The sequence below is a fragment of the Camelus bactrianus genome, chromosome 2, assembly GCF_048773025.1.
Source record: "Camelus bactrianus isolate YW-2024 breed Bactrian camel chromosome 2, ASM4877302v1, whole genome shotgun sequence".
Classification (NCBI taxonomy): Eukaryota; Metazoa; Chordata; class Mammalia; order Artiodactyla; family Camelidae; genus Camelus; species Camelus bactrianus.
In genome coordinates this window covers 130851028-130878347 of record NC_133540.1, presented here as the reverse complement: position 1 = coordinate 130878347, position 27320 = coordinate 130851028, and the positions used below count along the sequence as shown (strand labels likewise).

Sequence of the window (27320 nt, the reverse complement as noted above, 5' to 3'; positions counted from 1 at the left end):
GGCTGTTACCTCCTGCTACTGTTGTCTTTAAAGACTCGTTTTTACCACTCTCCCTTTGTAGTGAAGCTCAGGGAGATTAAGCAACTTGCTCAAAATTTCAGTTGGCAAAGGTTAAGAGTTTAGGAGCTTATAAAAAACACCCCTTTCTTCCCAGCCCAATTCTGGAACTACCTGAAAGGAGTACAGGAGTCAGAAGATGAAAACACCAAGTGGAGAAGCTGGCTTTAGATTTGTGGCCAAATCTGGGTGGAGCATGAGCCCAAACTGCCCCTCTGCTGCCGGCTGCCGAGCGAGCTCACTCCCTTCTCCAGGTCCCACACCAGGAAGTCGTCCTCTGCCCTCAGCTGCAAGAGTGAGGGGTCAGAGACAGAACAGGAAGTTAGTCCAGCTCAGTCCCTCCGCCGAGGCCCGACAGGGTCCCCTGTAGAGTCAGTGGCAGAGATGGAGCAGAGATGAGAACTGGGAACCTAGGCCAGCTCCTTGGTTTCTTACCCATCTCTCTCCTGTCTATCCTGCTCCACCCCCAGTCCTTTGCCCAGAGTCTGCTCCTGGGCCTACCCCCACCCCACCCTCAGGGTGGATGGAGACGGACTCAGATACGGGGAAGGGACCCGGCCCTGGACCTCACCTTCATTTCTTGTTTAAACTGTGTTTTGAGGTGGTTTGATGATTGATACTCAGTGAATGGGTGACCATGGTACCGCCAGTCTTTCTGACCATCCTGTTTCCTTGCTCATTGTTGTGAGCCTTCCTTCCAGCGTCCCCGTGGTACTTGCGACCCCAGGCCTCCTCTGTCGCAAGCACAGGGAACAGCAGCGGAGCTTGGAGGAGGCGACTTCAGCGGTGAAAGCAGTCACTTTGGATGTGCGCGTGTTCCTACTCTGTCATCTAAGTGACTTTTTAAATGAGCACTCTGTGCAGAAGCATTCCAAAAACCTCTCTTGCAGATCTTTCTATGCCCACTGTAGTCTAAACATTAAAAAAAAAATCAATATATACAAATACTCTCACTTGAAACCCAGTTTATATTTCTGTGAAGAAAAGCGTCAAACTTAAATAAGCTAAGTAGCAGTGGTTTATTAGTCTTTTGACAGTATAATAGAGAATAAATAACTTAGCCTTAGAGTCACATAGACCTGTGCTCTATTCCAGTTCTGCCCCTCTTAGCCTGTGACCTTGCAGGGGCCTCAGTTTATCTGCACTGCCTGGCACACACGTGGTTGGTCTCAGTACGTGGCAGTCACTGTTGGGAACGTCAGGTGTGCAGTGCGTTGTTGAATACAGATACAGGAAAAAACAGCTCAACGTTGTTCGCTGGACGCTTTTCTCGTTCCCAGTCATCCCCCTTCGTGGTGACTATTCTAGAAAACTACACCTGCCACCTGCCAAAAACCTGTGCTTCAGTCTGGGGGTTAAGAATTCAAGCCTGATAGTTAGAATGCTGGATTCCTTCCAGGCTTCACCCCGTGTGTCCCTGAGCAAATTCTTTGCCCTCTCTCTGACTCAGTTTTCTTAGCTGTAAAACAGGCGTGACAGTGTTACTCACCTCCTGGGGGCTGCTGGGAGAGTTCAGTGAGCTAGTGCGCGCAGAGGTCTTGGGGTCGTGCCCGGCATGTAGTAAACCCTCAAAGAACTTTTCGTTGTTGATTTTTTTAAGTGTCATTGATCTTCTTAAATGGAACTTTTAACAAAGCTTACAAGTACTTAGAAATAAAGTAGAGATTTGTGGCGGGATTGAGTTGGTTCAAGTGTGAGTTATTACTAGTTTGGCAGCAGAAATCCTGTACTTCAGAATCACCAAAATGTTAAAAGAGAGTATAAGATGGCATATTTTAGAAAAATAGTGTTTTATTAAGGAAAATGCCACATATACACTAAAGTAGACAGATAGTTGTAAGGAGCCCACGTATGCACGTGCCCATGTCCAGTTACTGACGCATGACTGATCCTGTTTCCTGTTTCTCTCCACCCCCATATTATGTTGGAGCAAATCCCAGGTATCATATCATTTTATTTATAAATTTTCAGTACCTTTCTAAAAGATAGGGATTTTAAAAACATGATCATAGTACATACTGTTATCACACCTAAAGAAAAATTCTTTTTAATTCCTTAATATCATTAAATATTAAGTGGGAGATTTTTTAAACCAGTGAAGTAACAATATACAGCAGGCATTATAGTGACTTTAATGTCAAATGAAACTAGAAAATACCGACATGTTCATCAGTTTAGGAGGGAGCCTGTGCTCGTACGGCACAATTAGGACTTCAGTTCCAGCTTTGTCGCCGATACTGCTGCTCAGGATTTTGGTTTCTTTCCACTAATTAAAAATCTGTTTCCACAGGGTTGTTGTCAGAATTAAGTGAAATAACCCGCTTAATGTGACTGGTCCGGAGGAGAAAGTAAATATTGCATTCCTTTCCTTTTTCTCTTGTAACTTCAGTTCAATTCTTACTTTAAACCACAGCTTATGTTAGTAATGGAGTCTCTGTTCTTGGTCCACATCCATCCTCTCTGGTGGAGACATATTTCATATAATTCAGCAGTGTGATCAGAACCACAGCTTGCTGACATGAAAACTCGTCCCTGTGGACCATCAGTCAGATGGAGGGAGGAGCCCCGGCTCCGTGAGGACAGACCACCTCCGTGCAGCACGCTGGACTGCACAGTCTCGGTGGTTCACATGTTGATGCTGCACCTTCTGGATGCACCACACTGACCCTCTAGGCGAGCAATTTGCAAAATAGCCAGCATAGCCCTCTTCGTTTGTTTGTTCACACAGTTAGCTAAGGGCAGTCTTGTGATTCCTTTTTAATATGACTAGGATGTCAGGAGTTACCAGATCTTGAAGCCTTTTCTGTTGGATTTCCTTTTTTCCCTCATTTCCTCCTTCCAACAGTTAGGCGCTACTGGAGATACAAAAATGAATAGGATATAGATCCTGATGTCAAAGAACTTAATTGAAGTCTAGCAGGGGTTACAGGTAAATACTTGTAATGTGGGAAGTGTTCACAGGTATCTGTGAAATACTAAGGGGCGTGTTAGGAAAGGCTTCCTGGAGGAGGTGACATTTAAGCAGAACCTGGAATGATGAGCAGGGGCTCTGCAGGTAGCATGGGATTGGGATTAAGAAGGCTGTTCCAGCAGAGGAGGAGCACTCCCTGGGAATGCTTTCCAGGCTAAACCATGTTGTGGGGCACTTCATGGCCTTGGTCAGAAGAGGGACACACACCATTTTCACAGCTCTATGCCTCTGTGATGGCTCTTCCTCTGCCTGAACCAGCATTCTTAGTTCCAGCCCCATGCTACCTGCAGAGCCTCTGGTCATCCTTCTGCTTTAATGTTACCTCCTCCATGAAGTCCTTGGATCTTGTCACTGACCTGGTCCCACAGACTTTTCCATTGACCCCATCCTTCCTCCTCCTAGACCCCACCTTTTCCCTCCCTCTACTCCCATGTCATTCGATGATATCAAGTCTGAAAGAAATAGACACTAGTTTTAGATCTCGATGGGGCAAATGTACTTTCATTTTGCTCTGATTTCCTTGTCAAACTTGACACTGGAATGGCCTTTCTCCTTGTAGAAGTAAGAAGCTTTCTCTTTAGATACACACATATAAATGATTCTTACCGTGTAAGTGACTGTTTTTAAATTGGCACTATATGTGGAAACATTGAAAATCCAAAGTACACAACTATTCAGCCTCTCTAAAAATCTGAAAGCCTCAGGGGCATATCAGTCTTGTATGAAATATAATATGCTGTCTTTGGCAGTTTATTCTCAAAAATAGGACCGAGCACAACAGTAAACAGATCAAAGCTTGACGAAGAATCTTTGCGAAGATGACGGTAGTCATGTGATTAAACTGTCAAATCAGTCTTTACAAAGCTAACTCTATCATATAACGCTGTTTGGGAACTTAAGTGTGTCTGTTTAGATAAAGATATAGTGACTTTTTTTCTTTATTATTAATTTGTTGTGATTTTTTTGCGTGTATTTATTTTGGGAACCTAGTATAATTTCACAGCTGTCAAATACCTACAGAAATATTAATGCTCATTTATTTCTTTTTAGTCTTGGCATTTGAAATATTTTATACATTATACTTGTATTAAGTATTGAGTTATTAAACTGATGATATTAAGTCAGTAATTACTTAACACCTTAATTTATCAAGAATTTCATTTAGTGAGGAGGGTATAGCTGAAGTGGTAGAGCACATGCTTAGCATGCACAAGGTCCTGGGTTCAATCCCCCGTGCTTCCATTAAAAATTTTTAAAAATAAACAAAAAAAAACCAAGCCTAATTACGCCCCCCCCCCCAAATTTCATTTAACCCTGACCAAACTTCACTTCATTTTAACAAATTGGCTGCAGTGTGTTTTAGAACCAGACTCCCCCTGCCCAGTGCATTGTGCCCCAGCAGCCCCTGCAGGCAGGTGTTGGGAAGGGGATAGAAGCCAGGGAAATGTATTAAACTGAGAGTAATTTGATTAAATCTTGTATGTGATACAGTAAACACCTTGTTTGCACATCTCTTAAATTTTTTCCTCAACAACCTTAAAAGTCAGATTTTAAAATACAGCATAAGTGGAAAATAAGAATGAGAGCATGAGGAGGGCCACTGTGGCGCAGTGGAAGACACGCCGAGCTTGACCCTGAGCCCCACCAGGCACTAACTTGTAACCGCACCATTCACTCGGCTTCGGTGAGGTTCACCTTCCCAAGCTGGGTGATGGGCGCAGTGGCGTCAGTGCCCACAGCAGGGGACAGGAAAGAACTGGGTCGTGTATGTGGAAGGACCCGCAGAGCCAGGGCTGTCTGGCAGACTCTCAATCATTGTTTTAGTCTGGTGCATAAATTAATATTGTGGCCATACTTAATTTTGTCTTTGATTCATGCTCTTAAGACGCCTGAGGGTACTTTTCTGAACCGTATTTGTTATTAGTCTAGACTCTGGGAAATTTAACTGAACCCCTACTGACCTATCTCCAGACACATGCTGAACATCTCTTTGGTGTGAACACTGTCTTTGTACTTAGACATTTACTCGTATTAACACCTCTGAGCTGCGTGGTGTGCTTGGGCTGCGAGGAGGCTGTGCGGCCCTCCTCGTGTGGGTCATAGCCCCACAGAGAGAGGTGTGCGTGTCACAGTGAAGCCAGGGGACGTGGGTGGGACGCAGAAGTTCTTTTAAGTTCAGAGCAAAGTGAAAATTAGCCTGAGTTGGCCTTGACAGAAGAACTATCATGAGAAAGATGGAAGTTCAGCAGATCCTTCAAGCCTGGGGCTCCATCTCTTTGGAGTAAGTACAAAGGGCTTTAGAGAGAAATTAGCGTGAGCCATGGTCAAAGGACAGGGCAGGCCACCAGCTTAGCCAATCACTGTCTCCTTCTGGAAACACTTTGGTCCCTGTTGTCCTAGTTTTCTTCCTACTTCTTTTTATTTGATTTGTTTCTTAGTCCCTCTGTACTGCTGTGTCTGTTTTGTTCACCCATGGAAGTAGGGAGATGGAGATTTGCTGTGCAGCGATAAATTGTTGCTCTTGAATCTTTCATTTAATTCTGCTCCTCTACATGGGCCCTGTTGATAAACTTGATAGCTACCTTAGAACCCACCCCCTAGAACACTTGGAAGAAGACATGTCTATAAAGTTTTAGGCACAAGACACATAAGGAAAAGGATCGGCCTTTATTGAGCACATGCTGGGTGGTTTCTAGACTTGCACTGTCCCATTGAATCTCAGAGTTCCTTAGAGAGCTCCTCGTCACCGGTCACAGATCACAGCCGTTACACAGGAGGAGGGAACCATCAGTAAGAGACAAAGCCCAGCAAGCTCGTGATTGTGCCAGAGTCTAAAACCAGAGTTGTCCAGTTTGTAGCTTCAGAATCTTTCTACCATGCATTCCATTCTCTATTAGTTTAAAATGTGTTACATGTGAGCGTAAAATAGCTATTTACATAAACCGTTCGCTTTCTTTTCATTGTAGATTTCGCACATTGGCAAACTGAGAGATTTTCTTCTGGAACACAGGAAAGATTATATTAATGCTTATAGGTAAGTATATTTTTGTATCATGATTTTGGTGACTGTTCTTTTCCGTACCTGTATTTCTTTTGAGCTTTTTGTCCTCACTTTTTACTTAATAACTCAGGGTTGTAATGGAGAGGATCAGTTTTGCAGTGAAAAAATATCTGCAGAGCAAAAAGGAGCTCCGCCAGCTGCACCCACGTCCTCAACATCCCCACGTCCCCACAGCAGCACCCCCATTCTGATGCCCCCCTGAGGCAGTGTCTCGGTGTGCGCCAGGTGTGCTGTGAAGCATGCAGAGAGGAACGGGGCAGTTTCTCACCGAGTAAATTCTCACTGAGCAGATGAAGAGGTAATACAAGTCACGTAAAGATGCCATTTTGGAGAGACAAGAGCTCTTGCTGTAGTGTAAGTTTTTATTAGGTCAGTTTTTAAAAAGAGAAAAAGCGTTTTGATCAAGCCTTTCAAAATGGCTTCTGAAATAGACGCCAGTTCTCAAAAGGCACAGGGACGTTGCAGTGCAGGTATGTTGCCTTCTGCTCTCCCCTGACCGGCATCTGCACCTGTCTCTAGTGCGGTGCTTCTGCCGTGGGGCCAGGCTTCAGCGTAGTGTGTAAATGAATGGAAAAGTTGGGTTGGACGTATGCGGTAACATCTTCAGAAGCATCTTTTTAGGATTTCGTCTTATTAAACAAGCATTTTAGCCCTTCAGAAACCTTCTTATCGTAGAGAATATAAAAGAAATCCTCAGGTTTTAAAACAATTTTGTCAATATATGCAAAAATGAAAATATTTCATAGAAGTTCTCTAACAGAAAAAATAATTATATTCCAGGTGAATTTTAAGTAATCTCTACCACTTTGTCTACTTTATACTTTTAAGTGTATTTCATTTCCATACTAGAAGTATTATTCTAATGCTTAGTACCAAGACCTTAAAGTTCTCAGTTAAAATAGTTGATCAACACTAGATGGCAGTGTAAATTTTATTTCTGAAGGTGTGTATGTATATCAGATATCAATTTTATAGCTCATAAAAATGGAAGCTCCACTCATTTTGGAAAACTTAATAAAACTGATACGAGTCTGTCAGTTTTCAGCTCCTTGTTTTGTTTTGCTTTGTTTTGTTTTCCTTGTGAGAAATTCCAAATCTTATTTAGTACAGTCTTTAAGATTTTAGCATTTATAGGAATATACTGAAAACATCTCTTTATGTCTATAACTTGTCTGAAAAGTGATTTCACATCTTTAATGAAAGATTATCAATATAACAGCAGATTATCATGTTTTAAATACAGCAACACACATGCAAAAATCAATATGAAGTCATTAATCTAGTCAGAATGAAGACCTGGAGGCCAAAAATTGTCCAGAGTGAATTTTTTTGTAATAACATTCTTTTTACAAATCTGTTTGTGCAGTTCTGAAATAATCAGTCCTAAGGACACACCAAATTATACTGTTCAGCTCCTTTCTCTAGTACATGACAACTGAGGTTAAATAAGTGGGTGTGGAGATCTTTCATGGGAATCCATTACTAACCTCCCTTTGCCTTGAGAAGGTATCCAGCTGGGAGAATGCTTTAACTGTTGGTTTAGTTCAAGCCACCCTGTTCCCTTATTAGCCATGAGAACCTAAGAAAGTCATTTAATCTGTAAAACGCTATGTTTGCCTCTAAACCAGGGATCAGCAAACTGTCACAGCCAGCAGGTCAAGCCCAGCCTGTTTTTATACAGCCTATGAGCTGAGAATAGTTTTTACATTTTTTAACTGCTGGGGAAAAATAATAATAATAATAATAATAATAATAATAATAATAATAATAATAATAATAATAATAATAATAATAATAATAATAATAATAATAATATTTTACCACGTAAGAAAATTATACAAAGTTCAGATTTTGGTGTCTATTATAAATAAAGTTGATTGGAACACCGCCACGCCCACTCATTTGTATGTCATCGGTGGCTGCTTTTATGCCACCATAGCAGGGTGGAGTGGCCGTGACGGGCTCCATGGCCCTCAGGTCACATATGTTTTCTATCTGGCCCTTTCCAGAAACAGTGTGAGAAGCCCTGCTGTAAACACTGGGGCTGACGATCACTTGCCAGCTTGTTAGGAGACTCAAACAGGACAGCATGATTGACATGCAGTGCAGACAGGAAAAAAGCAATGGATTTATAAGAAGATTATTATATAAAACAGGTGCTGTGCTGTCACTTTGCAGTGGTTTTAACCTTTTGACTCTAATGCCAATATTAAGGCATTTCTCCAGGAACAGCACAGCTCAGCTCCCACGTTGTTTCAGCGTCCCCAGACTGCCACGGTGTGGGCTGCTCTGAGCCGTTTGCTCTCCTGTTGCTCTCAGGACAGCGGGCAGCTGGCCTGTGCCTCCCCTTCTCCCAGCTGCCCTGGCGGCACGTGCTGGGACCAAGGACCAGGGCCCCCGGGGCCTGGCCCCCCCTGCCACTTCCTGGCGATGTGGCTGGGGCGTCAGCAGAACTCGAGCTGCTGAGGCTTTCTTAGTCTTGACCAGTCCATCACCCCATTACAGAAACTCAGCCTTGCACTCATTTTCCCAGTTGCAGTTCATTGCCAACCAGTGTGCTCTGAGTTTTACTCCTACCCCTGTTTTGGTTCCTTTGAAAGAGCAGGGCTTTGGGGTCAGTCACACCTGAGTTCTAGTCTCAGTTCTGCCAAGTGTTAATCATGTCAGTGTGTACAGCTCACTTCACATCTTTGTGCTTGGTTTTTTTGTTCGTTTGTTTTTAAATAAAATGTAGATAGTGTTCTTCTGAGGATTAGATGAGATGTGTGTGAGAGTTCCTGGCACAGGCAAGTTCCTTGGTGGATGGTGACTGACTTGGAACCCATTTGACCTGTGATGCAGTTGCAGCAGTTGGTCACTTGATAAAGAAAGCACCTCTGTTTCCTGCCAGAAGTGGGAGGGAGGGAGAGAAAGAGGAAGGATGCCAGAGTCAGCTCAGCCCGACAGGGACAGATGTGTTCTCACTTTTATCACAGATGAATCCAGGGTGGCAGGCAGAGGTTAGGTCTGCGGGTGGGTGGCCACGCTGAAGGCTCCTGAGTTAGACAGATGCACTCAGCCGTTACTGCCACTGAGCGGTCACTGCCCCGGAGCACAGAGAGCAGGGGCAGGCCCCTTATGGCACATGAGAGAGAGAGGAACAGAGCGGAAGTTCTGCTGTCAGTGTCAGTAAGCAGATCCCAGAGGAGAGGACAGAGAGAAAGGAGCCTGGCTCGACGTGTGTTCATGCCGATGCCCGTTCCTCCTGCCAGGCTGCCGACCAGAGAAGTCCCTGCTCCCCAGGGGAGGGGCAGGGCGCAGGAGGCTGAAGGAGGTTAGGTGTCACATGGGAAACTTGAAACTAGGGAATAAACATTCCCCTCTGGGCCTACACTCTCTCCTGGTGGGGAAAGGTCACTCTTATCTTCTCCCATCAAGTTCTCCCTCCCCAAGGGAGACTGTTTAAAGCCTTTCTTTCTTTTTTTTTTTTTTTTACTGCTCTGCCTCCCGATGAACGTGCTTTCCTTGGCCTGTTCTTGGGAACGTCTGGAGGGAGCATGATCGCGGAATTGAGAGAAATGATGCCTTTGGACCCATAAGTCTGTGTGAGTTTGACATAATTAGGAAGCTGTAATTTTTTCCATAACGTCGAGCTCAGACTTTATTGACCCATTTAATTTTTTTTAATAATGGCATTTTACTAGAGCAGAACAGCGTGCAACCTAGGTAGCCTCTGGCTGGATCTCTTGAATGATTTTAATTAAAAATAATTTCTCCACTTCTGGTGGATGTACCTTTTCCTCAGTATCCTGGCAACAAAACAATACCACTTAGGGGCAAAACTTTCTTCCTTTCTGTTGTTGTTACTAATAGAATAATCATACTGTCAATGTCCAATTTAAAGGTTAATATATAGTGGATCCTAAAGGAACCTCACCTTTTAATTGAGTAATCAGTTTTATGAAATTAACCTTTAGACCTTTTCAATTTTACTGAGCTGAGTTTCCATTAAGTCAAAATAGAGTAGGAGGACATTAATCTAATGTTCTTGGAATTAGTCTTTCATGGGCCTGCACCCTCCACGGGGCGCATATTCACTTGAAAGCACGTACCTTTCTTACTGGTGTGTCCCTGACCCCTTTAGCCTCCATTTCCCGTGAGACGGTTCTGTTAGGGGCAGCACAAGGCTCTGGCCACTCTGTGCCCTCTCACACTCCTCCCGCCTCCACTGCCTGGGGGTTGGGAGGAGGGATCAAGCCTGCTTGCCCGGCCCCTCCTCCTCTCCTTTGGGTCTTCTACCTCAGGCGGAGTACGTTCTGTTAGGGTTACCATGTTAAACCAAAGTAGTTAAGAAACCAAGGCACGGGGGAGAGTGGGGATAGGGGCTCCTGCTCTTTCTGTCTCTTCAGGTTTCACGAGGGGAGGACCATCCCTCCCCAGGAACCCGTGGGCGTCCTTCTCTCCTTCTAGTTCTCCCCCAGAAAATGCGGGTGCTGGGGCTGGGCTGGGGGAGGTGCCACACCAGGGGAGGAAGGAGACTGGCCTCATGGTTGGCGCTGAGAAGAGGCCTCTTCTCCTGAGGAGGCTCTGTCGTCGGGATGGGTGCATTCCCTGCCCATCTGCACCTTACCTTTTCTGGGGAAGCTTCTGGAAGGGGGGCGCCTGCAGGTCTTGGGGGCGGAGGAGGGAAGGGACCTGTTAAGGAGCACAGTTGGAGCTGTGTATCGAGCCTGTTCAGGTCATCCTCATGCATTAAGTGAGGTCTTTCACAGTATTTGATTATTGATGTAGTGGTTTATCAGTCTACTAAGTTTGGTGTTGCTCGTGATGATGGGGATACACTAGGGATCAAACAAACGTCCCCACCTTCGTGGAACTTATATTTTTAGGGGGAAGATAGACAAGAAACAAAATAAATGAGTGAAATATATAGACTGTTAGAGCAGGATAAATGCTTTTGGGGGAGGGGAGAAGGGGAAATAGACAATGTCAGGGAGGATGCAGGTTTATGAAGATAGCTTAGAGAAGCCTCACTAAGAGGGGGACATTGAGCAAACACCTAAAAGAAGTGCTCAGTGTGTATAGATAATCAGGGAAAGAACATTCCAGAAGAAGACAGCCAGCAAGTGTAAAAGTCCTGATGGAGGAGTATGTCTAGAATGTTCAGGGAACAGCAAGGAGGCTAGTGTGGCTGGAGCAGGAGGGAGCGGGTGAGGGTAGTGGAAGACAAGCTCAGAGAGGGGGCAGGAGTGAGATCTTATAGGTCATCTAAAGGGTATTGGAGCTCTTGTAAGGGCCTCGGCTTTGACCCCTAGGTGGGAAGCACTGGCAGGTCTGTGCAGGGATCTGTACTAACTTTGTAGCGGGGTCAGTGAGGCTGTTGTGCTGGAATAAACTGAGGAGGGCCAAGGCAGAAGCAGCGTGCAAGCTGGGGCCACGGTTATAGTCCTGGGGTTGGGGGTTATCAAGGGCCCGGACCAGAGAGGTCAGCAGAGGATGACAACAAGAGCTCAGAGTCTGAAACTATTTTGAAGGTAGAGCCAACAAGATTTGTTGATGGATTAGATGTGAGCTGGGAGGGAAAGGGGTGTCAGGATGACTCCAGGTCTGGGGCCTGAGTGGCTGGAAGGAAGTTGCCATCAGCACAGGTGGGGAGGCTGCGGCAGGAGCCCAGGTGAGGGGAGCTGTCAGGAGCTTGGCGTGGGGCATATTTGCAACGCGGATTAAACATCTGAATGGAGACAGTGAGCCAGCAGTTAGATATATGTGTCTGAAGTTCAAGGAGAGGTCCAGGCTGAAGGTATAAATCTGGAACTTGTCAGTGTAAAACTGGTATATGCACTGCCAAAAAAAAAAAAAGGGGGGGTGCCATGAGCCTAGATGGACTCACCAAGGGAGCAGTGTAGATGGTGAAGCAGTTCAGGGACTGAGCCATGAACTCTCCGTGGTTATATGGTGGGAGGGTAAGAGGTGTCAACAAGAAGCATGAAAACAAGCAGCCACGGGGGCAGGAGGGGGTACCGGAGAGTGTTGTTGGGGATGACAGAGGAGGGAGGGACCTGAGGGGAGGGCTGAGCCCTGTGGGGGTCCTTGGTGACCTTGGGGAGTGGGGGTAACAGTGGAGCGATGAGGGTAAAAGCCTGCTTGGATTGGGTCAAGGGAGAATGGTCAGGGAGGCGGAGACCTGGGGTGTAAGCTTCTTGGAGAAGTTTTGCTGAAAAGTGGGGAGAAATTGGACAGTAGCTAGTAGGAGATACAGATTTGAAGGGTTTTGTTTTTTTGTTTTCTAAGTTGGGAGAAATAACAGCAAGATTGTATGAGGCTAGGAAAGATTCCGTAGACGGGAAAAGTTGATTTTATAAGGAACTAATACGTGTAGTGTTCACTGCGTGCCAAACACATCTGGGCACTGTGTTCACGTATTCATTCTTTTGGGGTGGATGGTGCAGGAGAGAGAAAGAATTGCTGGGACCAACCCAGTGCCCGGGTGGAGGGGGCGTGGCTGGGAGGTGGGCACTTTATCCTCTGTCGCTGGAGAGAAAGTATTGGCTGTGGGCCCCTTGAAAGTGAGGTGGGGAGGTGGGGTGGGAAGAGCTTGGAGGCGTTCTCAGAAAACACAGTTACAGCTGATGCTGCAGATGGGGAAGGAGAGCTTGGAGGCGTGAGGAGGGAGAAGACATGAAATAGCCATCTAGGACTGCGGGAAAGCAGATGCAGCAGGGAGGTGCAGTGTAGTTGCCACCCCCTTAGGGAGCCACTTGTCATTCGTCATTGTGTAAAGCCAGTATTTTGATCTCTGTCTGTTTGATTCCCACTTGATCCTAAACTCAGCTGGACAGTGAGCTGGTAACTGTACTGCTGTATGTCACAGTGACTTTTCCCTTCGTAGAGTAGGGAGCTTCAGAAAGCAATCTTATTACTTAAAAATCTCCTTTAGCTTCTCTAGATTTTATCACAAAATGGTTAGAAGACCATTTGCCCTGGTTTCTTTTCTTAAAATAAAGTGTCAGTCGTGGAACACTTAGTCTCAAGAACGTTACTTCTGCCCTTTTAAATTGCATTGTGAGGACAAGTGTTAGTAGCAGTTCCTTTCCTTCATATTTCCAGTTCTTTCTCCTCTTCCTTGTGTCTTTGTTTCTGTTATTATCTCTTGCTCACCCAGGACCCAGATCCCAGGGTCTGATGGTGCTTTGCCTCCAGTATCTATTCTGTTCCTGACGATTCTTACATCTCAGACCCATTGCCTCTTTTCAGTCTCCTGCCACCACCCGCATTCTGCCATTGCTCCTATCTCAAATTTTAGTTCAACAGAAAATCACTAGCACCTACATGTTATGTTGCATGGTGCTAAGGGTACAGTGATGAGGAAGGCAGGATTCTCTGCCTGTTTTTGACAACCTGTCGCCTGATCTTCCCCCTCTGTTCCAGCTAACGTGGTGTTGCCACGTTTATCTCCATCACGTTCTGCCCTTCCATTGGCTACAGAATAAAAGACCTTCAACGAGCACAGAGGCCCACCAAGAACCCATCACTTCTGCCTGACCTGTGCTCAGCCAGACTGAACCTCCGGTGCTTTTCCAGACAGGCTCCCTCTCCCCTGGTTCCATCCTGTCACTTATGTTTCTGCTCTCGTCTCCCAATGGCCACGTCCCGCCTTTCAAGATTTAGTTCGTAGATCACCTTCCTTCCGATTAGCTAGTGGGGAATAAGCACCCCCTCTTCTGAGCTCTCCTGCCTTTCATGACACAGGAGCTGCCTTAGGTGGTTCAGAGCATGCAGCCAGGAGCCTTGGTTCAAATCCCCGCTCTGCTGATTATTAGCTGTGTGACCTTGGCAAGTGATTTAATCTCTCTGTGTCTCAGAGCATAAAATGGAAATTATAACAGTACCCACCTCATAAAATTTTGATAATTAACTGGGTAAATATGTGTGAGGTACTTGAAACAGTGAATTAGTGTTGGTGTCCGTGCATGGAGAGTGTTCTATAACCGTTACCTGTGTCCATGTGTATGTACATAAACCTGTGGATGTTACCTGTTGTCATACAGTCTGTTGAGAGCAGGGTCTGTATTTTGTTCGTGTGTTTAGCCCAGACATTAACAGACATGTACCTTGGGCAAGGCATATACTTGCTCGTATTTAATGTTTATAGCAAAAATGAGATTGTAGTCTTCAACTTTTATCCATGCCTTTGCAGTAACTTTTGGAATGGAGTCTAAAATAATTTACATTATTCTTCTCTATTCTCAGGAAGTATCTAGTTGCATATTAAATTAATAAACAGAATGTCAGTGCTATTTTATAATTTTGAACTTGCCCTTTCTTAACATACTAATCAACCAAATAATTTTTAAAAGCCGATTCCTTTCCATTTCTGAATCATTGAATAGACTTACTCCTCTGGTTTTTTTCCTCCTTTCTCCCTGAAGTAAATTGACTAATCCAAGCCTATACCTAAATAGTCTCCTTTAATTGAATCTAAAATTTAGATAAATTGAGTTCTGTAATAAAATTATTCCTCTGTACATCATAAAGGGAATAAAATTAAAGTTTGAGAAAGTTATGTATGCATGTCCTATGAGAATATACGTTTTGGAATTATTTGCCAGATGGTTAACCTTTTCAAAACAGTAATAATTGTATTATCGTGAGACTTAATTTGGGGCTGTGTCATTGGCAAGCATTCATTACTTTTGATGCATGTGTTTCAATGCCCATTACATAGCTGTGCTGTTCTTCAAATGTCACAGAAGAGTCCGAGTTTGACCCCTTCTTCAGGCTGCTGTCTCCTCATCTGTTGTATCCTAAACGTTGCATGCCATCTTCAACCCCACACCTTACCATCTTTCCTTCCACATCGGGCCCTCTTCTGTGCTCTGTGTCCTAGGCTTCCCTGCACTTACCTCCCGACCCAGGCAGCCCCTGTGACCCATGAGCTCTCGCTCAGATCTGCTCTGCCTCCTCTCCCCACCAACATGGCCTTACCTCTTCATCGGTGCCTGGATGCTCAGTGCCCTCCTAACTAGGGTCTGATTTCATCCACCTCCAGGCCAGCTACCACAGAGGACCCCATGCAAAATGCAGATTCTCCTGTTTAAAATCCTCCAGTGACTACACCAGCCAGCAGTCCCCAACTTCTGCACTGCAGGGACTCCTTGCTGACTGATAGTGGCGTATTTGTATTTTGTATGATTGTTGTATTTGGGGGAACCTATTGATACTGGAGAAACAGCTATTGCAGATTCAGTAGCAATTCTAAATAAATGTGTACTTATAATACCACCTGCATTCCTTTGAAAAATAGTGTAGACATAAGCTAGACACATTCAGTGCGGAAACGCTGACTGTATGCATGTGATATGCTGCCCCTTGAGATAAATCGAGATTCCAGAGGTCCACAGCTAGGATGCTTGTCTGCAGGGACCACCTGGTTTACGTCTGTTTTCCCTTTCACTCTCATATGTGGCCTGTCATCAGTCAGACATTATATGGTCATTCCATCCATGCCCTGCAGGTTGAGGATTTGGAGCAAGTCTTCTCCCACTGTCTCCCGTGTGGAGAGTGTTCCTCTCTGCCTGACCAGCAGCTCCCCTGCGTGAACTGACCACTCCCTGCTTGGGTTCCACTGTCTGCTTCCAGACCAGCACCATCCACCACAGTTCCTTGTGCTTCTCGTGTCTGTGCCAGTCTCCTCTGTGGTGCAGAACCCACTTAACTTTAAACCCCCAGCCCCTGCCACAGTGCCTGGCATACTGGAGTTAGTATACTAGTGACTGAATGAATGAATCGTGGGGATTAATAAGTAAATGAGATACACGTAAGGCACTGAGAACAGTGTCTGGTGCACTCTACATGCTCAGCCAGTTGTTAGCATACCTACTGTGCGTCGGACAGCAGTTTAGATATTGGGGAAACAGAAATGAATGAGACAAAGTCCCTGCTTTCATGAAGCTTGTGTTCTCCTGGGAGGAGATGGATGTTATTATTTTAGAGGAAAAGTGTAGCCAGGTGAGGAAGAGATAGTCGGGGTGGAGCAGTGTGATTTGAGAGCCCCAGCCCTCCCATCACAAAGCAGAGTGTTGGGGGTGGCTTTGAGCTGAGAGAGGACAACATGATCCCTGGCGCAGGCACGAAGCATCACTGAGGGCGGGAGCTGGCACAGCACCGAGAGGGGTCAGGCCGGGAGCGGGTCCCGCGTGCGTCTGGCTGACGCGGGACAGCAGGGGAGGGGGGACAAAGTGAAGTGAAGAGGGTGCGTGGCAGGAAGTGTGGTCACAGCTGGCGGTTGGGAATATAGGACTTGATATTTTATTCTCAGAATGAGGACGGGCGGCTCCCGGGGCTGGTGGGGCGAAATGGAATGATTATCTAAGGTCCCTTCGAACTTGGTATTTTGTGATGCTGTGTCTCAGCTGTAGTGTCCAGAGTGTAGTCACCGTTCATAGTAATGCTGCCACGCCTGCCCACGTGTTACAAAAACAAGCAAAGTGATGTAACTGCAGTGTTTTGAGCATCAGGGTGCAGCGTTACTGAAAGTGAGCACCCTTACTCGTTCGGTGACTTTAGAGTTTGTTTAGCTTACTATCAGGGGAAATGAAAAGTTTCTAAAAGCTCTTTTACTCAGTTTTGAAGACTGTCAACATGGGGAAAATGGCCCCCGAGACAGCTCTGCACATATGTCTCCAGAGCCTCCAGTGTCCCCACCTCACCTTCCATGCAGCTCCCGGGGTGCTTGTGTGGGAATCTGATTGTGTCCCTGTGCTGTGTGACAGCCTTCGGTAGCTGCCCCATTGTCCTCCAGGCCCGTGTGCGCCGGCCCTGACGCTGCTCTCGGCCCCCCTCACCCTCCGCTGGCCTGGCCTGGTCCCGTCTGGTCTGCAGGAAGCTTTTTTTACGTGTTGGTTCCACTATCCGGAGTATTCTCTCACCTCTTAGCCTGGCCGGGTGCCCCTCATCCCTCACATCTCAGCTTAAACGTCACTCCTCTGGGAGCCTCGTTCTTCCCTGGCGCCCCGCCCAGATGCCATACAGGGTCATTTGCTGCTGCCCTTTGATTGTATCCTCTCTCTGTCTGTTAGCCACGTCGTGTCTGAATATGGGAGGATGACAGACACAGAGCGAGACCAGATAGACCAGGATGCTCAGACGTTCATGAGGACCTGCTCGGAAGCCATCCAGCAGCTCAGAGCACAAGGTGAAGTGCTTGGAAAGACGCCGGCAGCCTGCTGCCACCAGTCACGTGCTCATGTCAGACTCGCTGGCCCAGCCAGCTAAAGCTCTCTTCTGTGTCCTTATTTAGAGTTATATTTAAAACTTAAAAATTCTTCTTTTCCTGATTAATGTTTTGCCTAAGCTGTTAAAAGTAATGAAAAAGCCATGATTCAAGTTAAGTAAATGGGAAGAGAGGTGGAAGGGATGGCTCCAGACAGAACCAAAAATTTTCCAAGGGCCAGGGTCAGAGAGCATAGATCGTATGTGGAAGCATGTGCATGCCTGCATCTGGGGTGGCATCGAGCTGGGCAGCTGGCGTTGGCATGCATATGAGGGTGGAAGGGGGTGCCCTAGACCCTCCACCAAGAGCAGTAAAGCAGACTGCAGTCTCAGACCCTCACGGTCAAGAGGGAGGAGCCATGGCTGCACCTGTACCCACCCCAGCTCCACCATCTTCTGGCCTCGGGCGAGTCACTTAATCGCCCGGGTCCCAGTTTCTTCATCTATAAAATGGAGACAATTGTATGATACATGTCTTCGGGTTGTTAGGAGAATTAAGTCCTCATAGCATCCTTAGAACCACAGCCAGCATTGGGATTATTATCGCCATCGTGCTTCCATCAGTGTTTACTTCCCACTGAGGCACTGCGGTGGCTTCCCAGGGTGCGTGTCTTCCTGGAGTCGGTTTTAGTTGGCTTGGGCAGGTGGAGGCTCCATCAACACAGCATGGAGTCCCCGGGCCAGCTGCTCCTGTGCTTGACGCAGACTTTTGTTGGGAAGCTTCCATTAGAGCCCTGATGGGCCACCCAGACAGTTGGGTGCAAACTATAGTCATTCTTGCCGAAGAAACACTCATACACACAAAGTTTTGTGTAATTTCATGAACTCCTCACATGCGTCTCAGGTCGGGAAGCCCTGTGGTAAAAGTAAATCCTGCCCCCGACCCTGCAGGACATTCATTGAGATAACCTAGAACATGCATGAATGTTAATAAAACGAGGAAGTGAGCACCAGACCACGTGACCTTGGGCTACTTACTGGTTCTGAACGTTAGTTTCTTCCGGTGTGAATCAGGCATACTCATAACTGCCTTTTGGATCGTTTGGATCATTAGCAGTAGTTTATGTAAAGTCCGAGCAGAGGGCCTGCACGTGACAGGTTCTCAGTCTCTCGTGAGTGGGAGCTGTCCTACCAGATAACTGGCACAGACTCTAGGAAGACGTGATAATTCACAGAAGAAAGGCATCCTCGTGGCTTGGAGAGGCCAGGTTTCCTGGAGAAGGAAGGTCTGACTCAGTGTCTAAAGGGAATGTGAGTCGCTGAGGGGAGAGGGTGGAGCATTCCAAGCTGAAAAATAGTACAGACAGGCAGGCAGAGGGGGCGTGTGTGCTTTGAGTTTGATCTGAACGTGTTCCTTGAAGGTCAGCTTGAGCATTGGATGCTGTTAGTACAGACGGGTCAGCACTCAGGAAGTGGGCCGCATTAAATACGATCCTCGTGCTGTAATAAACCATAAATTATTTGCCTGGAGTTTTTCTGCAGGCTTAATCTTTTACTCTTGCAAAGTCTAATAAATCTTACTCTTTAAAAAATGTTATGTGATGTGACACGACTTGTTTTATAGCCGTATTTTTAAGAATACTTCTAATGACAAAACTGTTGTAAGAACGCTGATGGATTGTTCTTCAGTCTAGTTCAATGCAAAGACCTGAACAGTGTCCTTTTCTGTTACAGCCCACAAGGAGATACATTCCCAGCAAGTGAAGGAGCACAGGAGCGCTGTTCTGGATTTCATCGAAGATTACTTAAAAAGTATTTCATTTTATCTTCAAGATCAAATGTGGCATTTCACTGTAGTGGGATGCGAATTTAGCTTTACTAGCTGCAGACTCTGCTGTCTCATATTTAATGATAGCTTTGCCTGAGGAGCAGTCTTAAATGGTCTCTCTCCTGGTGTTTCCCCCTGAACAGGAGTGTGTAAACTCTACTCAGAACAAAGAGCCATCCGAGTGAAACGAGTGGTGGACAAGAAAAGGCTGTAAGTGTTGTCTTTGTTCTTTAATTCATAATAGCAGTGTTCATAGCTCCCAGGGTCACAGAGCTCTGTGTATCACGATGTGCAGTGCTTGAAATTCCTTGTGAAATGCTGTCATGAGCGCCCAGCGGGCACTTCCCACATGCCAGGCACCGTGCCTGACTCTTCACCCACTCACAACTACCTCACAAGGCTGGGGCTGTCATGCCCCCATTTTACAGATGGGGAGGCTGAGGCTTGGGAAGTTAGGTGACTCCCCGCAGCCAGGAGGTGGCAGAGCTCGACTTGAGCCCAAGAGGTTGGTCCAAAATGCATGCTCTTGCCCATCTTGTGCTACTAGCCCTCGAGGCTGGCACAGGGTTAGCCGCTTTACCTTGGACTCTCTGCCTTCACGCCGCCCCTTGCGGCTTCTGAAGGCGTCTTGCTGAGGGAAGAGCTGCAGCGCAGGAAGGCCTCGTGTCACTGGCGGTGCACCTCTCTTCCAGTGCCAGGCGCTCCGGGTACACACCCCACTTCAGCCCTACCCCTGTTCAGTGCCCGCACTGTTAATAACCCCCTTTCACAGGGGAGGACACTGAAGCTGCAGCAGGGAAATGACTTGGCCAAGGCCATGCAGCCAAGAAGCAGCATTTCCTGTGGCCCCTGTCTGTCTCCCATAGGGCTGCATGCTAGCTTCCAGTGCACAGGGGGCTGTGTCCTCATGGCCACTCAGCCAGCCTGCGATGGGATTCCTCAATGAAGAGGGGGTGCTGGGACCAGGCTCCAGCTCTTGACCACTTCTGAACTAGCTCTGGAGATTTTAGAGTGTTCTTTCAGAAGATAACATTGCATACTATTTTAGGACAAATTTTCTCAATTCTTACTGTGTCGGGGTCCCCCGCCTCAGGTGAGGTGATTCACTGGGGGACTCACAGGATTCCGCATATAGTCCCACTCATGGCTGTGGTTTATTCCAGTGAGAGGGTGCAAAGCAAACAGCAAAGGGAAAAGGCACTGGGATGAAGGATGGGGGTGCCCAGGAGCAAGCGTCCAGAGCCTTCTCCAGGGCGTTGCACAGGATGTGACTGGCAACTCGTGTGAGATGTCGTCCACCAGCAAAGCTCATGAGAGACTCACAACCTGGGGATTTTATCCTGCTCACATAGGCACCTTCCAGCTGGCATGCACCGAAATTCCAGACCCCTAGAGGGAAAGCAGGCATCCAGCAAAAACCACGTTGTTTGCACACAGTTCACGCACAGGGTGCCACTCTTAGCGGTCAGGGTGGCCGGAGCCCTCCCAAAGTCCAAGCCCCCACCGCCTCCCAGGGGCTCAGCTTGCAAGGAGGCCTCTCAGGGTTTCAGTCTTGGGCCTCTGGGGTTAACTTTTTCTTGCACTCTTGTGAGACAGAGTTGCAGTTGTAAATGCCAACAAATGGAAGCACATGTGGAGGAGAGTGAAGTGAGGCATGTTACCTGTTGGCAGATAGGTACTGTTGATCACACAAGATACTAATGGGGTAGGCAGAGAGAAGCAGAGAGGCTCTGCTCTCAGGGAGCTTTGGAGTCAGGCTGGGCTACTACAGAAACGAAAAATAAGCTGACTTAATCAGGATATGTCATAATTAGTGAGACCAGGAGCAGGTTCAGAGAGGGGCTGGCACTATTAAATGGCAAAGCATAGGACCTAAGGGCTCCAGCTTGCAGCCGTACGGCCTGTGTTCAAATCCTGGCCCTGCCACTTGCAAGCTGTGACTCTTGGACAATCACTTAACTTCTCTGTGCCTTAGTGTCCTCACTTGTAAAATGGAAAAAATGTATAATACCTACTTTATTGGGTTGTTATGAGGACACAATGAGTTGATAGAGATAAAACGCTTACAGTGAGCGGTTAATATATGTTAACTTGTACTATTATCTGCCATTAAGCATTTATCATGTTATTTCATTTAATCCTCACAGCCATTCTTAATAAATATTAGTATCCCAATTTATAGAGGAAACTGAGGCTCAGGGAATTGGGGTTACTTGCCCAGTGTCACACAGCTGAACTAAGATTTGAACGTCAGGTTAAGCAGGGCAGATTTCTCAGACAATGGCCTTTGTGTTGGCTGTCGAAAGAAAATAATCCAGTTAAGTGATGAGAGAGACAGAAAGCAGCCCAGACTCAGGAGGGAGTGCGGGCGGGATGTTTGCTCAAAGCGAGTCCTGGAGGAGAAGGTAGGGCTCTGCTGCCACATGAGTCACCGTCACGATGGTATGTGGTCACTGGGTCTCACGTTCCCCCGAGGGAGAGATGCCACCTTCTGCTTCCTTATCCCAGGCGGACCCTAACACTGGAGACCTAGCAGGCACCTTGAGTAAAGTAAGAAGGGGCTTTTGCTGCTGCCTCCTCAGTGCTCAGTTCTCAGCAGAGGTTTTTACAAATTAAGATCAGTCAGATGGGAATTGTTCCCATTTAGGCAGTGAAGTTTAGCCAGTCTCCTGTCAGACAGCTGCCTTGTGCCAATTACTTTGAGCAAAGAACCTTGAGGGAAATAACTGTGACCCTTTGCGACGTGGTCTAGCCTCCCTTCTGGTTCCTTCCTCACCTTGCCCCAGAAGGCGTCTGTCTAAAACATGTATAGTTTTATCTCTGCCTTACAAAGGCCAGACTTCATGGCATGGCATTCCAGGCCCGTGACACTTTGTTTCCCGGTCGGCCCCCGTGGGTATATGCTCTGGTCATACCTGCCTACTTTGTGTTCTGAAGAGGCCTTGTTCTTTGACGTTCCTGAGCCTTAATCCTTGCTGATTTCCCTGCCTAGAATGCCCTTCACGAATATAGTTATATTCTCTGTTCCTCTCCCGCATTCATGTCGCAAGCAAATTCCTGTTTACCCTTCCAGCCCCGGTGAAGATGTGGCCTGCTCTTTAAGGACTTCCCCAGTTCCCATGGGCCGTGGTAGTGGCTCCTTCCTGTGTAGGCTCTCTGCACATTGTCCTGGTCAGGTGTGACACTCCCGCTCCTGCAGATCTGCTAACGCCCCCCTCCGCCCGCTATGCAGCATGCTGCCTGTCCCGGTCCGCTGAGGACTGTGGAATGAATGTGCCAGTGACAAGTCTCCTGAAGACAGCTTGGCTGCGTGTAGGGCTTTTCATTGCCAAGCTGGATTGGTGGGTCCTTTGTTTTTGTATTATTTTGTTTTGATTGATGATGGTTTTTGTTTAAAATCACTCTTAGAAAAGAAATTTGAGAAACTCAAGTTCCCGTGTTCTATGACATTGTTGCTGCTATCATGTTTGTTTTGTTCTTGGTGGGAAAAAACACACTTGTCAGTAAAAGGGCAGTCTGATTGTTTTTATTTTAACTCTTCCACAGTATAAGAGAAAAGGTGTTCTATGATGATGACTGTTTTCACAGAATGGTGATACCACGCTAAGCTCTCATACCAAAGGGCTTTTATTCCAAACTGGGTGAAAATGTTCTGCCCACTAAGACAGCAGTGGTCTCAGCTGATCTTTCTGGATTTGTCCCTCCGTGACTATGTTCTTAGAAGGACAGTACCATTGTTAAATGTGACTCTTCTCACCCATCCCCTGGGCATTGAACTATCTGAGTCAACAGTGGGACCTGCTGTTAGGTACCTTAAGCTGGACGTGCGAGATGGTGGAAACTTCTACTGGGGTCTCATCTCTGTTCTTTCTCCTGCTGTGAGACTGAGAGTGCTTTGAAGGCAAGGACCGTTGTGTCTTTTGTCTCTGTGGTCCCAGTGCCTTGATCAGAGCCTGGCACAAAGTAGGTGCTTAGTTAATGGTTCTTGAATAAAGGAAGGAATGGGGCACAGTCACTCATTCCTGGCTCCTCAGATCTACATGTGAGAGCTTATATGTTGGAAAGGTTGTGGGCAGGCAGTGTAGACACAACTGCAGTACTGGCACAAGTGACCTTGTCGTCCTGAAAGGGTTTGACACGTACCCATTATCCTCCTGATCGCCCTGAAGCACTACTATTTTGTTTAAGATTGACGTTGAAGCAGCCAACAGATGCCCTCCTAGGCATATACTCATCAAATTAAAAATCAATTAAAAATCATCAGAAACAGTTCTTCTTTCCAGAAAGTAATCAAGTTGTACAGCATTGGCTTTCTTTTTCCCAGGGAGAGGTTTGAAGCGGCAATCTGGAAATTAAACCTAACCTCTGATACTCTTTTCCACTAGTTCAGAACATTTTCTTTGTGGAGGGTTATAAACTATACAGAAGTCCAGGAACAGATCCAGACGTAACATAGTAGCCCTTTCTCTTCAGACTGCTGTTTCCTTCTCATCCAGCAGTGGCTCATCTGATCCCGAACCTTACTTTAAAGTTTGCTGGGTTCTGGAATGCCATTTGAACACATCACTCTCACTAGTACAGTGATGTTCTTAGAGTGGAAACTTCGGCTATTTTTTTCTGCCTCAGGGGAGATCTGAGAAGGACAGAACGCATTGTCTGAAAGACAGTGGTTTCTTGTAACATTGTGGCGGCTGTGAAAGGGCAGGTAGGGAGACTGGACAACTCTGCAGCACTTGTCGGAATTTATCATTGTGGCTTGAAGTTAATTACCAGAATATGATCACATCGTACTGTTACTTCTAAAGGATGATGTAAATGAGAATTTCCTAAGATATTCTGAGGAAATCCTGGTGACCTAAATAAAATGTGTTACTCTGTAGACAGCTTCCACGATCAAACAAGTCTGAGAAACACTTAGTGTACAGAGTGCTCGGAGTCTTCACTGACCCTGGGCCCTGATGACATCTTTCTAAGAGAGCCCTGCCCACTGCGGAGCCCTTCACTCTTGAAATACCTGGCAAAATAGTGCCTAATCCCGTGGCCAGGTGTATCACCTTGAGTTATTTATTATTTACTCCCTGATGTTGGGTACAAAAGATACAAATTTTGCTACATTCCGTTTTTCCTCCTCCTTTAAAAAGAACATTGGTTTTCTTACAGCACATACACTCACCATTCTTACTTGGTACTTAAAGAATGTACTCAGATTATTATTTATGATGCGATCCTCTCATCCCAACTAGATTGGAAGCCTGGTGAAGGCAGAATTTTGTCTTTTATCTCTTTATGTTCACAGCCCCTAACCCAGTATCCTACATAGAGTAACAGCTCAGTAAATTTTGCCAGTGTTGGGGAGGATAATGATGATAAAGATGAAGAAAACAAGAAGTGATGTGATATGATATTAGGTCCAGAGCAATGATTTTGTCTTTTTTCTAAAGTTTTAGCTTTATTGAGGTAAAACTGACATATAAAATTGTAAAATGTTTAAAGAGTACATTGTGGTGATTTGATACACTGTACATTCAGAGAGGATTCCTGCCCACCTAGCTCATTAACATATGCATCACCTCATGTATTTATCTTTTTAGGGGCAGTGGTTGGGAACATTTAAGCTCTGCTCTCTTAGAAAATTTCAGTTATACAAAATGGTGTTGTGAGCTACAGTCACCTTATTGTCCATTAGACCCTCAGACCTTGTTCATCCTATAGTGGAAAGTTTGTACCGTTTTACCAGCCCCTCCGTATTTCCCCCACCTGAGATTTTGTCTTGTGCACCACCTAGAATAGGGGGTCAGTGAACTATGGCCTGTGGGCCAGAGCTAGCCCTTTGCCAGTTTTTGTACGGCCCTCAAGGTGAGCATGGTTTTCATATTTTTAAATGTTTGTAAAACAAGAAGCAAAAGAAGAAATACATGAGTTAGAGACCATGTATGTTCTTTCACAAAGGCTACAATGTTTATCATCTGACCCTTTACAGAAAAAGCCTGCTGACCCATGGCTTAGACCAGGCTCTCTAAGTTGAAGGACCACTTTTTTGTTGTATGTTCTTTGCAGTCCATCACGGACTGATGTGTCCGGTTCCACCGCACAGATCGGGCTCACAGCTTACGCTGCAGGTGACCCAGCGGTGTTAGCTTACAGCTGAACTGGTCTGTACCCTGTTCAGAGAGAGGAGCCCTATGATTAAATGGCAACATTGAATTGCTATAAATGTTTCTTAATGCTTATTCTTCACATTTATTCATAGGAGACCAGTAACAAACAGTTCACAGTCTCATACTGGTCTGTGGACCATACTCTGCGTAGCACTGGCCTGAAAATCACCCAGCGTGGACTAGATGCCCAGTAAATCTCTGTAAGTGTGACGGTGGCTGAAGGCAGTGAGGTGCTTCCCCGTGGGAGCACACGGGCCAGGGCCAGAGTGTGCACCTTAGTCTGCAAACCCGTCTTTGACATGACAGTACTGCAGTATTAGGTCTCAAAAGTATCTTCTTTCTGCCTGGAGCCTCTGTTGGGGGCGGAAAGGAAGTGTAGGAGCGCTGCTCGACTCGGGTATGGACCACTTTTCTCTAACATTTAAGGGCTTCATTTTAGGTTTGCAAAGAATTTCCACATATTTTGTTGCTTCAAAATGAGAAAAATCTGTTTCTCTCCCTCCTTTCTATCTCTTTCTGTTCTTAAATTTTAAATAAAATCCCAGTTTTTCAAATAAGGGACCCAGAAACAGATGTTGGCCAGCTGGAACTTGTTGTGATTGAAGTTATGAAATGCTCAGCCTTCAGTTGGAGAAATTAATTTAAGTAAATCATGGAGCATAAACTGATCTTTCTGATGACTTTTTAAAAATTGCTTTTTTCAAATTCCCTTCAACTAGTTAATTTTTAATTTCCCTGAGGATTTTAGTAGACATCCTATGTATAATTAGATGTGTTTTCATCACTTAAAAAAAAAGCACTTAACTTTGTCTAAGTCTGCCGCATTGCAGTCTTTTATTCATTTTAAATGGAAAACTGGCACATTGGCATGCTCTGGACACAAAGGAGATAGACATTAATGGAACCCTTTATTTAAAAGTCAGTTAAGCCATTCTCCTTCCTGAACAATTGAGTCCTGCAGCCACGGTTGGGGCACAGTAAGGTGGGTGTCTGCAGCAAGGGGGAGCTGTCGTCTCCCAGGGCAGGTCGGAGTCTAAGCCAGCTGAGGGGTGGCTCAGCATGGCCAGAGAGAGCCTGAGCAAGGACAGGGGCATGTCCGTGCAGGGGGAGGAGTGGCAGTGGAGATGGCAGGCTGGTTATATACAGGGGCATTGATCAGATAATTAAGCATGTAAGGGTAGCGGAAGCCAGGTTTCACACTGTCAGGGGAGTGAGAGGGAAATTGGATTGGAATGAAAGGTACTGATGTGAACTCACGGTTTTTAATCTACATAGATACAGAAAAGAAATATGGTTGTAAATGTGTGTGCATGACTAGGTGTGCAGACACCCATATATATGTTCTGGCTCTGTCCACTGAGATGTCCTGGATGCAGTGACATCCCAATAGCAGTAAACGCACCTAGCACTCAGATCTCGGCTTCTAGATAGCAGTTTTAGCTTCTAGGAACTGCGGTTCCTTGGAGAAGTGGCTGAGTTTGGGGCTGGGTCAGGAAAAGTATAAAATGAGCCTGAACATTTTGTTGTACCAGAAAGCAAGGAAGGGTTCAGGGAGTGGTGGGGACATGTGAAAAGGACATAAGCCAGTTTGAAGGGGCTTCCACTGACCAAGTAAGAGACAATTTGAGCATCAAAATAAGTGATAGCAGATTATAACCCACTGAATAAAATAAGACATCATGAGTCCATCTGGATAGGAATAAAGAAATGAACAAATCAAGAGTCTGAAGTTGATAATTGCGTAGTATCAAAGCATTCCCTTCCCCAGGACTTGTTATCTGCAGAGAGGGAAAGAGTAACTGTGGTTACAGCCACCACTGCAATCAGGGGATCAAAGTGAAGTCGTGTGCAGCCTGGTAGGATGCAGTGAGAAGAATGGGAATAGCATTTCCCTTTTATCATGTCATCATTTTCACACCAGCGATGCATAAGCTGAATCCAACCATGAGGAGAGGGCAGACGAACTCAAATTGAGGGATGTCTTATAGAGTAACTGGCATGTTATTGTGTATTAAGATCATGAAACTCAAGGAAGGACCAAGATCTGTTCAATCC

General features: G+C 46.0%; 1 protein-coding gene across 3 annotated transcripts in view; it reads left to right on the top strand.

The window, feature by feature from the left end:
- Nucleotides 1–27320, top strand: part of STX18 (syntaxin 18) — a 127466-nt gene that overhangs the window by 61631 nt on the left and 38515 nt on the right. For all 3 annotated transcript variants that reach the window (XM_074350363.1, XM_010972981.3, XM_045508740.2), the window contains exons 2-5: nucleotides 5995–6062; nucleotides 17147–17262; nucleotides 19014–19091; nucleotides 19251–19317. In XM_074350363.1, coding sequence (XP_074206464.1) covers nucleotides 5995–6062; nucleotides 17147–17262; nucleotides 19014–19091; nucleotides 19251–19317 — 329 coding nt within the window. The remainder of the gene's footprint in view (nucleotides 1–5994; nucleotides 6063–17146; nucleotides 17263–19013; nucleotides 19092–19250; nucleotides 19318–27320) is intronic.